The sequence below is a fragment of the Hyaena hyaena genome, unplaced genomic scaffold (assembly GCF_003009895.1).
Source record: "Hyaena hyaena isolate Hyena2069 unplaced genomic scaffold, ASM300989v1 scaffold_97, whole genome shotgun sequence".
Taxonomy (NCBI): Eukaryota; Metazoa; Chordata; class Mammalia; order Carnivora; family Hyaenidae; genus Hyaena; species Hyaena hyaena.
In genome coordinates, this window is record NW_024080728.1 from 778,038 (window position 1) to 790,424 (window position 12,387).

At 35.2% G+C, this 12,387-nt stretch overlaps 1 protein-coding gene across 4 annotated transcripts in view; it reads right to left on the reverse strand.

Annotated features, from left to right (window-relative positions):
- Positions 1-246: 246 nt before the first annotated feature.
- PPP3CB (protein phosphatase 3 catalytic subunit beta) overlaps positions 247-12,387 on the reverse strand; it is a 53,046-nt gene continuing 40,905 nt past the window's right edge. Inside the window, exons 11-14 of one of the 4 annotated variants that reach the window (XM_039235172.1) lie at positions 9,054-9,135; positions 8,016-8,113; positions 3,283-3,312; positions 247-1,862 (exon numbers count right to left, since the gene is read on the reverse strand). In XM_039235172.1, coding sequence (XP_039091103.1) covers positions 1,684-1,862; positions 3,283-3,312; positions 8,016-8,113; positions 9,054-9,135 — 389 coding nt within the window. In that variant the 3' untranslated portion in view covers positions 247-1,683. Of the gene's footprint in view, positions 1,863-3,282; positions 3,313-8,015; positions 8,114-9,053; positions 9,139-12,387 lie in introns of all 4 variants that reach the window. The other 3 variants (XM_039235171.1, XM_039235174.1, XM_039235173.1) reach the window with 3 other exon arrangements.

Genomic DNA, 12,387 nt, shown 5'->3' on the forward strand with positions numbered 1-12,387 from the left:
ATAGGTACCCAAAGTCCTCTAGTGCTCAGTTACTAATAATGCTCGTGTAAGACCAATGTAACCAAAGTTAAAAAAAAAAAAAAAGCAAAATTTATGAAGACAAGAATTTAATTCATCAAATTACCATGAACTGTCCACGAGATAATCTTCTCTGAAGGCTATATATACCAGTTCTGTTAACAGGATTTTCTGATTTGCATGAGATCAAATCAGACTACATCTTCCAAATAAAACCCAACACAGAGATAGGAGCAGCGGCCCATGCATGGAATTTATTGTGTGCTACTGTTTATAAAATACTCGAATAGTCCTGCACATGCATAATATTTCCAACTTAGACAGGAGACCATACAGGGTGCACTTTCTGGCAAACAAAACAATAGATGGTTCCGCTGCCTGGAGCTCTGAGTTGTATTCCAGGGCATGAGGGAAGCAGGCCACCAAAGTAAAGGGAAATACCAAACTACAGTGGCAATCAATACAGGTCAATAATTGTGAAAAATTAGCACATGGTTCCATTTAGTTTAACCAAGCAGTTCTGTAACTATCAAAAGAAAATGTTCAACATGCAATCTTGACTTTTATGCTTCCACTAACATCTGAATGACTGAACAGAACCATTGCTGCTATGCTGCATTGCTTAATCAAAAACACTTCCAGAACATTTTTAAAATTTCCTTTGCATCGAAACATAAAAATGATAGAAGCCAGCAGCAAATCACCCTGGTGGCTATTTAAGCAACTTGAGTACTCACAATAAACTAAAATTTCTCATAACATCTAGGTAACCTATACATGTCGTACCTGTACATCATAGGTCTATATATTAAATATTTGCAAAATGAAAACATGCATACACAAAATACGTCAAGTTTTACAGACATGATTTGAAGTAAAATTTACGTTGACAATGTACAAACTTCTTTTAAAGTACCTTAAATGAGTAATTCTGTAATTCCTCATAATTTTGAAATTTAGAGGTTTTCTTCTTAAATCTCTGGGGTGTAAATTTCAAAAGATCTGGGCAAAAAAGATTCTAAATTAGTTTTTGGATTTGTGTTCAAGTAAGAGAATCTGCCTAGAAATAGGTTATGCATTCGTAATTGAAAAATACCAAGACTATATTACAGAATTAGCCACATTTAAGAACTATAGACCTGAGGTCAGCATTTTGTAGAAATGCCAACTGGGTTTCTCAGCATTTTGCCCATAATTCAAAATACAGCTTAGTAACCTCAGAAATGTATTTTAAGACCATGCTAATTCATCCTTTAAAGACATTTCATGAGAAAAAAAAGTCCACATTAGCTCTTAGGATTGCATTTGAAGTCATGGTTAAAAAACAAAATCTAATTCTACTGAGGGGAAAAAGAAATCTCATTTGTAAACTTAAATGTGTGAACCACAAGCATAAATGGAGGTGTAGTTGCCCTCCACTGGAAATTGCCCCAAGCCCCTTGCTCACTCTCCACCTTGGCAGCGATGACCCAGTCTTATCAGATAGCACAGAATGTCCCAGGGCCCTCAAGCCTCCATCCAGGAAGGGGGCTGGGGTCTCAAAAGCACAATGGTTTCTCCAGAGGGACTGTGACATTTACAGTCAGCTTGGCCTACCCCTCCAGATCCTGGGGGTGATCTGTCCATTTGGGGCCCGAGATGTGAGAGTCCCTGGGAAGCCGTGGGTCACTGGGCACTATGGTTGCCAGTCCCGTGGTTCTCAGTGGCATGTGCGGTGTTCAGAGAATTGAAACCATCTTGCTGTACAGCATCTTTCCGGGGTGGCATTCTCTCATTGATCCTATCCAAACCCTTTGCCTCTTCAAAACTGCAGATTCTATGTGGTGGAGAGAATCCTCGTATTGCTTAACAAAATGCAAATTTGATAAGTCAGTAATTGAAAAACATTTCTGAGATTTCAAAAACATAATTAATGATTTTTAAGAAGAAAGAAATTAGCTGTATGTAGCAACATTTAAATCTTACTTTAACTGAATCTTATCCCCATTACAGACTTCCCCTTAAAATGTGAAATGTTTAAACCTAAATATAAACATAATCGCTTCACAGTGTTAGCATAGCCTTTATAAAAGAACACACAAATATAACCCTCCTCTGACGCCCAAATTAACAAACAGGCAATGGTCTCAGGGTCTCAGTCTGACTGCTACTATACCAATTATCTCTTACTTCAGACCCTAAAATCACCAGTGACTATCACAGTAAGGCAGCAACAAGAGAAGGGGCAAGTGAGGAGGCTAAACAAGGTTTTTCTTGACACACAAATCTGTACCAAGAGCTTAGGGGGAGAAAAAGGTAAAGTTAATTTAAAATTTAGCAGAGCAGAACTATTTTGGAGGTCAAGGTATCATCACCCCATCACCACCAGTATGAAATGATAAAGGTGGGAAATGCCTCCAGAAGTTAGGTCTGTGTTTGGCTGATAGCAAAAAGTATTCATAGTTTCATATTTTAGGAAATATTTTCCTTAATTCAATAGCCATTCACTGTTCTTTGAAACCCAAATCAAAATAAATAGCAATCTTCCTCCAACTGTTGTAATTTCTCATTTACTTCATCTGGAATGATGCATCTTCCACTATTAAAATGTGCATATGAAAGATTTCCATACCACTGGTTATATAATCTGGTTGCTTTAACATGTGCATTCCCTGGGACTCAGAGTTTGTGCAAGTGAACCAAATAAATGGTTGGGGCAGCAAAGCATTCAGTAATGTGTAATATCAAGCCAACTATATCATGTACATGAGTATAATATTATCAGCAAACACGAGGCCAAACAGCAAAAATAAGTAAATAAAATAAAAATCATAGGCTCCTGCACTCTCAGGTAAATTACTGAAAATAAGCAAAAACCAACTCAAACCTATACCTAGAGGGGGTTTCACTTAGGAAAAAAATGATCTGAATAGCACAGAATCATGCAAAATGTGAAACAGAACTTTCTTGCAACTTCAAATGCTACAATATTATAGCATAACATGCTGCACTCTAAAGAATTCAGGAACAGTAAATGCTGGTTGCACACTATATTAGAAAAGGAAAAAACCAGATTGTCACTGTGAAATTGGTCCTTGTGATTTAAAAAAAAAAAAAAGAAAAGAAAAGAAAAGAAAAAAAGAGGAATGTGACTATCAAACTTGATGAGTGAGTCTGATTCACCTTGGGCTGTGCAAACTAGGAGTAAAACACACCCACAGGACATTCTCTGATGCCCACCCACACACCACAGATCTCTGCCCAGCGCAAGGACTCTGATCGTACCTTTTTCAGCCTCAATAGCCTCAACTGTGGCTGTACAGAAGTGAGCAGAGGCATGCAAAATGAATGAGAGAGATGAGAAGGGTCATATTGTACAGCAGAAAAGGCAATGATCACTTAAAATATCACAGTATCCCATACTACATCATCATTTACAATTTAACATAAATAGTATCCACATTAGAGAGCCCCATCCAATCCCCCAATTCCTGACACAGCACAGTTTACACACAGCACTATGACAACATCGCTCAGAGCACAGAACACATAGACCTAATGTAAACACAGACACCTCAGCACCCATGCAGATGCACTCCAGTATTAATTACCTATCGTGAATTCAGTATTTTGATTGCCTTAGAATTTTTCAACATGTTTATTATATCACATCCATCACAATCACAAGGAAATTCTCTAAGGTGAAATTATGATGGTAGAATTGTAGCAGAAAAGCAAAGAGAAGATTCCTTTTTTTCATGTCTAACTGAAATAATACTCATTATCCATTGTTCCATAAGATACAAACTAGAATGGTCAGTAATTGTTGCTTCTAATTTTCCTGTTGCTTCTAATTCATAACACATAGCAAAAACTGCAAAAGTCGGTATGGCTACAATGAAACTTAAGGGAAGTAGAAGTAAACTTGGTCAATTGCTCTAGGCAGAATAGTTCTGTAGCTCTGTTGTTTGTGGGTAACCTAAAGGGACCCCTCTAATCTACTAGGAACTTTGTTTCTATTCCAACATTGGTGTCCCAAATATCCACAGATACTAACACCTATGGCCTTTACAAAAAAACGTTTATGTTCAGTTTGTCATGAACTCAAATTTGCCTCAGGTACTAACAGCATGCACTTGCAAATGAAGATAGAAGGGCCAACAAACATCTTTTCAAGCCCATCTACCGACTAGAGATAAATAAAGATAGAACTGAGGTCTTTTAAGCAGTCAGTCCTATGTGTTATGGACATACACATAGGTCATATAAATGAGAAATGCATTCTTAGTATAGCTGGTCTCTGGACCATTTAGAGAATTTCAACATTATTTAGTCACACATTTTGTAGTCAAACATTCTTTTGGCTCATCTCTGGGTTCAAAGTGTATAAAACATTCACAATGAGGACCAGGATCAAAGACTGCAAAGGACAATACTGGCTGACAATATTGCAAATTCTCCTCTTCACCCAAAGTGCACACACTCAGAATATTTATAACAATAATACCCCATCCTTTCTAATTTGCTTCTTATACAAGGCCAATGTGATTTAGAAATAATAAATTTTGTCCAAAGCAGTTACTAATGTGAAAGAAAACTGATGAATCTAAGGAATTAAAGTAGACTAAATTAGAAAAGTTTGTTGATCTCAACGAGATAGTAAAGTGAGTTGGAGAGGACCCAAAAGAAGTAGGTTGTACACTGAATTAAAAAAAAATGAATTTTCTTTGACTCAAACTATATCACAAATCCAAGCAGACAAACTTATTATATACCAACTGTACAAATCACCACTTTAAAAAATCTAGCTCTGTACACTTGGAGTATACTCTTGGAATTTTCCCAGACAGAAAACTAGGATAAATGACCCATTTCTATTTGATCAGCCCTACAACCTCTATTCTTCAAAATATGGGCGATTTTCTTTATAATTTAGACACTGAATGGGAAAAAAATAAAATTTCTATCAGAATTCATGTAACATATGGTAATAAATTACAAATAAAACCTGATATCACTGTAAGAATTAGTATCTATTTGAGTGTATCAAGTTTAAATGTCAATTAATAGATTTTTCAAATTATGAAATAACGTACTTCTGAAATCATTCTATAGGCTCTAATTTTATATGGAAAAGCATGCTCTAGGTCAAATTATATTCTCTGCTCTTTCCAGAAGCTGCTAAATGTTCCTAATCCTTATCAGGACACAAAATATATATCACACTCAAAACTGCTTGAATGTTTAGAACTGAAAAAAAGTCATTTGAAGCTTAATCATTAAACTGAAAAGAAAGAGATCAGACAATGCTCAGAAATTCTGTAATTCTATAATTTCAGATAATTCTATCTGAAAAGCCCAATTTTTCCTCTATTTGTTTTCAGTTTTATAAGGCCTCTTGCCATGACCTTACTAAGTTTGAGTATAGTGTTGTCACAAACTGTGTTCCTCAATACTACACAGGATAATTAAGAGGAATTTGGCACTATTAAAAGAGAGATGGTCATATATTTTCCCATATAGGTCCTCATGAAGACAGCATTATAGGGCCAGCTCCCAATCAAATTTCCATAAAAAAATAGACATAAAATATACCAATTCCTACTCCAAAAGAGTTGTGTACTTTGTAAACCCTTAAATATCATATATTAAAGTTACTGAGAAGGCAATAGGACTTATTCTCTGACAAGAGGACTGAGGTATTAGATTTTTAAAACTTTCTTTTTGCAATACTTAACTTTCAGTTATTTATATCAGAGAGGTCTACTAAAGTAAAATGTTAGAATACAATTTTAAATCACACAGATGTAGCTTCTGTATGAGTTTTATTATGTACTTCAAAATGGGTTAATCTTATTATGGTAGGGAAATCACCCCATGCTATCAAGGGCCATCACTGGTATAGCTAGGGAGCTATCTATTTTATCAAATTAGACCCCTTTAACTCAGCACTGTCTTGTAACTCACTCTGCTGGGAATACAGCCCCTTTGGTAAAGCTGTCTTTCAAACCTTCCCTCCAACTGGGGGTGAGTTCAAAGTTGGAAGACTGAGCTTCAGGCTGCATGCAAATTAAAAATGAATAGAAATGCTGAGCTGCCAACAAAGCAGGTACTAATTATGAAATCGGAAAGAAAGGATTGCTATAGATACAATGCAAAAGTAATAATAAATCCAAGGATAATGGAGAAATGACTGCAGTGTACTTATTAAAGTATGAAGCCTTTCAGTTTTCCTTTCCTTTTATTAACAAAAAGAAGAAAGGGTATAACATTTTTCAAGCCATTAAAGTTTATCCTCTTCTATTAGCACTTTTCCTAGTTTTATTGAATGTTTAAGATCTTTGTTTTAGTGAAATTCTTTTTAGCTCATGTTGCTATTGTCTACAATATAGTAAGAAAAATGGAGGGCAAGGAATATAAAGGAAATCAAAGCAGTTTTTCTTTTAATAAAAAAGGAAACCTCATTCAGAATGTAAATTTGGAACTGTAATTTTAAAACCTAGCTGTACTTCTCACATATACCAGTGGTGGTAGCAGACAACACAATAACAAATAAAATAGAACATGTATAGGCTACAAGTAGAAATTATTTGTCTACAGGAAAATTTATTTATTTGGCATGTATTATGAGACTGAGTGAAATGAAACTGTGAAAAGTCAATCTAATTTAAATTTATTTAAAAATCTAAATTATTCGTTTTTTTGTTGTTTAAAAAAACTCATTAATTACGACACGAGAAAGTTATCCATGACTAAGGAAAACATCAGATCTGTTGCTGCCTGTTTGAATAGAGCAATGTCCCTTGGAGGACTATCAAAAGTGGCTACAATAAAACATAAATTAAGACTTTCCATTTAAAAAAGAAAAAAAAAGACTCTCCATATCACATTTTTTCCTTTCCAACCAAAAGGGAAAGAAATCTAGACTTTGAGTTATTGTGTATACTCTAAAACATTCACATCACTCTTTTCTATTTAATCTGTAATGGGCTTTCAAAAAGTTAACCCAGTATTTACACAAATATTTACGCCAGAAAAGGTAAGTTTTTTTAAATATAAAATATTCAATGAGCCAGATTACAGGAATGCTTTACGTATAATTCTTTTTATTTTCATGCAAAATAAAGGCACACTTAATAACACCCTTTCAATTTTGACTTACAGGATTTAAATTCAACCCCTTATAACAATGACTTAATATCTAATGTTACATTCATGTTCAGAATGCACAAAGTACAGCAACAAATGCAGCAAACCTCAAAACAAGGTGCTACAGAGTTGCTTCTACATCAAAAGACAGACAAGCGTCTGATAGAGTAATTTAATTTAACATACTTTTACAGACATACAGCTAACCTAAAGAAAGACAGACAGATTTAGGAAAGCAGCTACATCTGCAGAGGAAGAAAACAGCATGTTACAGACAGTCAATTATACATAGAACATTTGACAAACACCACAGAAAACAAACTTTGGCATTATTTACCAGGGTACAAAACCTTGCACAAATCTTTTGGCAAGTGAAGTGCATAAGTAATGTTCTGGGGCCCAAGCAGATTGTTAATTCTAAAATTAAGTATCTGAAAATATAAGCATAGTCTAATACAATTACATAAAGTAAAAAAATAAAAAATAAGAAACTTGGAATTACATTTCCATTTTAGTAATATGGATATCCTTGATTCACATTCAGAAACTGGGGCTCTTAAAAGAAAAGGGTGCATTAGACAAGCAAAAATAAATAAATATTTCAACCATTATGATATGAGATGCTCCCATATCATTTCATTAAAAGCTGAGAGACTGACCATTATTTTCAATTGAAAGGAATACCCATTCTATCAATTTTCTGCCCTAATCAGATACTACCTATCATATAGTATTCTGCCTGTGTCAGCTGCTGAGACAGGAACTAAAAAGTAGAAGGAATTCCCTGCATGCATTATGTGTATTGTTAGCAAAAGAGTGAGGTGTGCCCCAGTCCATCTGAGGCACAGCAAGTTGCATAACATCATTACCACTTTGCAGGGTCTGTCGTCCTCCAGCCAACACTCCACTAGGCAACATCCCTGTGGGAGTCAGGCCCTTGAGTGTCAGCACGCTTTCACTCTCCTCCCTATAGCAAAGAGATATAACAAACATGAGAGACTTTCAACAAGTACTTAGTTTAAAAGAAGAGATGGGGCCCAGAGGTAGGCCATGTATGTAATTTATGACATTCATTGTTATTACCATATTTTACTCAATTCCAAGATAAGACATTTTAAATGAATGCCTTACAACTGACACTGTTTTTCCTGAAAAGTTTTATTAAATATATGAGATTCATCATCAGTAAGAATCACGCAATTGAGAAAATATGATATTTCATATGCTGTAAAGTTCAAATGTCAGATATAAGTAGTTTTGCAAACAAATTTTTAAGGATTGATCCATTTATGCGTACCCTTAAACCTGGTTTTTCTGAATTAACCCTAGGAAGACAGTTTGTGGCTCCAGCAAAAGGGACTTCCTATAAGGATGAGCAAGTTCATCAGTAATATTCTAAAAATACCCCCTCCTGGGGCATCTGAGTGGCTCAGTTGGTTAAGCATCCAACTTCAGCTCAGGTCATGATCTCGCTGCTCGTGGGCTCAAGCCCTGCATTGGGCTCTGTGCTGACAGCTCAGAGCTTGGAGCCTGCTTTGGATTCTGTGTCTCCCTCTCTCTCTGCCCCTCCCCTGCTTGTGTTCTTTCTCAAAAATAAATAAACACTGGAAACAAATTTTTTTTTTAATAAAAAGTACCCTCTCCTTATCCTGCTCTAATTTTTAAGATGTAGAACTAGTAATTTCATCAGACAGGTAACACATACCAAAAGTGAGCAATCACAAGAGTCAAGAACACTAGTTTCAAAAGAACTTGTGTTCCCTTCTTCACTATGTAAATATACAACTAACTTCTTTATAGGAAGAATGCTACTATATTGCTTTAGGTGTCTAATAGGACACTGCTTATAGCAAAGTACAATAAAAGGAATTTCTGTAAAACAAATAATCAGGAAAATGTATCATTACCTGAGAACAGAGAAGACCCTTGCCATCTTGCCAATTGCTCGAATTTTGTTTCTTATGATTTCTTTCCGGGCTGCAGCTGAACCTACTTTCAATGGAATAAATAGAAAAAAAGACTCAAGTTTAGGGCATCCACGCTTGCACCATTCTACTACCCTATACCACGCTCATCTTAACCAACACCAAACCCTCTGCCACCAGCTCACATGAAGGAGACTTGATGAACTCATGCCAAAAAGCTTCTTACTCCTTCAGTGTTTAGCTTAGCACTGGTCTAAGACTGGGGTCTGATACAGATATAGATGAAAAGTAATCCACAAACATTATGACTCTCACACTACTGCTAATCAGTAAAACAGCAATAGGAAAGAAACTAGAACCCAACCTGTATCACAAACCAGAAGACAAAAATAATGCTAACAATTCTATAGTCTTTGTTTAATTCTCACAAAAGCCTATGGCATGCAGACTAACAGACAAGAGTTGGTAATAACTCTGTATGGTCTTCTATTTAACTATTATAAAAGCCTCTGACATGCAGGCTGGAAATATCCCATCTTACTAGGATAAAGTAAGTTCCTTACTCTAAGTGGGTTTAAAAACAATGTGCAGATGCTGCACTAAAACATCTGCAATAACTACTGTGCAGATGCTGAACTACGGACTACACACCAATATTTCAACAATAATGCACATCTTAACCTCATAGACTAGATATCCTCAAGGTCATGCAAATATATACAAGCTCTTACAAATCTAGGTGAGTGTGATACAAGTAGAGTGAACGAGAAAAGACTCCCTAAAACACATGGCTAAGGATCACTAATGTTTCCTCTATAAAGGGTTGACTGTACTGCCTATCACTGGTACAGAAGAGAATATACCAAAATAACTTGATCTTTGGCTGAAGAAAAACTCTAATTTTATCTTCCTTCCCTTGGCCTCCAGAAAGAACAACAATCTCAGTCCTGTTATCTCATATATAGCAACTAGAATGACTCTGGACCCAAGAGTGTGGTTCCTTAGAGCTGTGCTTCAACATGATGAAAACACACATATGGAAGCACCATGGTTGAGGAGAAAGTTAAGGAAAGGCTAAAGACACTAGACTAAAAGGGGCTATAGGTACACAGAGGTCTGAACAACCATAAGTCTTCTGGGCTAGAGCATCTCATTTAACATTCAAGCAGTCCACAAATACCATAGAATTCAAAACTAAGATGATGAATGGACCCTACCACAAGGAAACAGAAAGAAATCTAATTCCAAAGACGAAAACAAAAGACATATTTTAGAGAAAAGAGGCTCCATGACCATGTTTATGATGCTCTAAAGGGTAATTATTATGAGCAGTGAAGCTACAGCTTTTAAAGTACAAAACTGTATGGATACCATGGTATTCCACAGTATTTTTAAGATGCCAAAATATTACTAAAAGTCTCAGAATCATAGAACATTAGAATTTGAAGAGACATTAGGGATATACTGCAAATTTTAATCTCATTTTATAGACAAAGAAACTAAGTTTCAAATGTCTTGTCCAAGGACATAAGGGAAATCTGATTTCTTTGAATGAATTAACACAAACATTTTGTTTTAAAATGGACAGAATTTTAAAAACACCTAGAGTGGGGGAGAGGAGTATGGGGATGGGAGAGGATGGCTGCAATGAGGTACATTCATATTTTCAGCCTTAATTTATATATCTATAAAACTGAATGATATGTAAACTATACTGATTTCAATTTTTTAAAAATCACTGGAATATAAAAACACTATACAAGTCAGGATTTAAAATCAGTCTACAAACACATCATGCATATTAAAATAAATGTCCACAGTAAAATTACTCTGGGGAATAAGACAGACAATCAAACACCCCTAATCATGCAGGGAAAAGTACAAAACATTACAAATAAGCAAAAGAATGAAATTTTAAAACAAGAGGAATGAAAAAGAGGGGAAAATATTTCCATGCACAGAAAGACAGATATCTTGGAATATGACTTCTAAAAACATCAAATTCTAACCCAGATAAAACTTAAACTAAATTTGCAAAAGGCCCAAGAGGACTCTGGATCAATAGTATTCAATGAATGTGCTAACTTACATGGATATGAGGATAACTTATGAAGTCATATTTCAAAACAATGTTACTCTGTCTGGTCTGTACCTTTTTTATTGCCATATATGAGCCGTTCTTCAGATGGAGAGTCCAGAAAAAAGGAAGTGAATGATGGAGAAAAGGTGGTTGAGACAAATAAAAAGATAGAGATTTAACTTGGCAGTGGTACTGAAGAATGAATGTAGAAAGAAAGGGAGAAAAATGAAGGCCCTCATATTCAAAATCTGAAAAATGTAGTACTGTAGGATCTGGTGAATAAAAGAGGGATGCTACTGGCTAGAACTCTAAAGGAAAGATTTCTTAAAAGATATGTGTTCAGAAGAAATTATGGACAGAATGACTATAATATTTGATGAAAGTAGACAAGTTAGGGACAGAAAAAAAAAAAACACGTGAAAACACATAAGACTGATAAGAGACTGTGCAAACAACAATCGCACATTTATATTGATACCCCTAAGGAAATGTATCACCCATGGGAATATGTTAAGTGAAGGGAAATGATACAAATGATATACAAATTCATGTGGTTCTTCAAGGACACCAACATCTGCAAAATCTATAGTACATACAGAAAAATGTGGGTAACTTCATAAACTACCTCAATGGAAAAATCTTACCCACTCCCAATAATGAAAAGGCTAAGCCTCCCACACTCCATAATAAGAAGAGCACACAATTTCTTGAATCTGAATTGTAGAACTTTTGCACATACTCAGCACCAACAGTATGTGCTTTCTGTTCTCAATCCAATCTGGGAGCTTGCAGGACATCTTTTTCCAGAAATAGCAACAGATTATTTCAAAGCAAGTAATATCTCTAAGAGTAGGCAGTAGAGATGTTTCATTTGAGCTTTCCGTATCTTCCATTCTAATGCAGAGATACAGAATTCCATTACAGGAAATGCAAAGTTTTAGTTTAGTAAAACTATAGCCCATGTGGATTATGTATTTCCCTTACCAAACTCAAGACAAAAGATAAATATCTGAAATAGTATGCATTCTAAATATAACAGAAATCAGTGTTCAGAAATTCTCTTTAATGATTAAATAATACCTCTAAAAGGAATGCTATGTGCATTTATACAAGCAATATGTTTATGCAAATTTTTGCCTTTAAAAATAAATCCACATATACATTAAACAATACAGAATACCAAAGATCATTACTTAAGAAAAGTCTTATTCCTCTACCCAATCTGAGACTTAAATA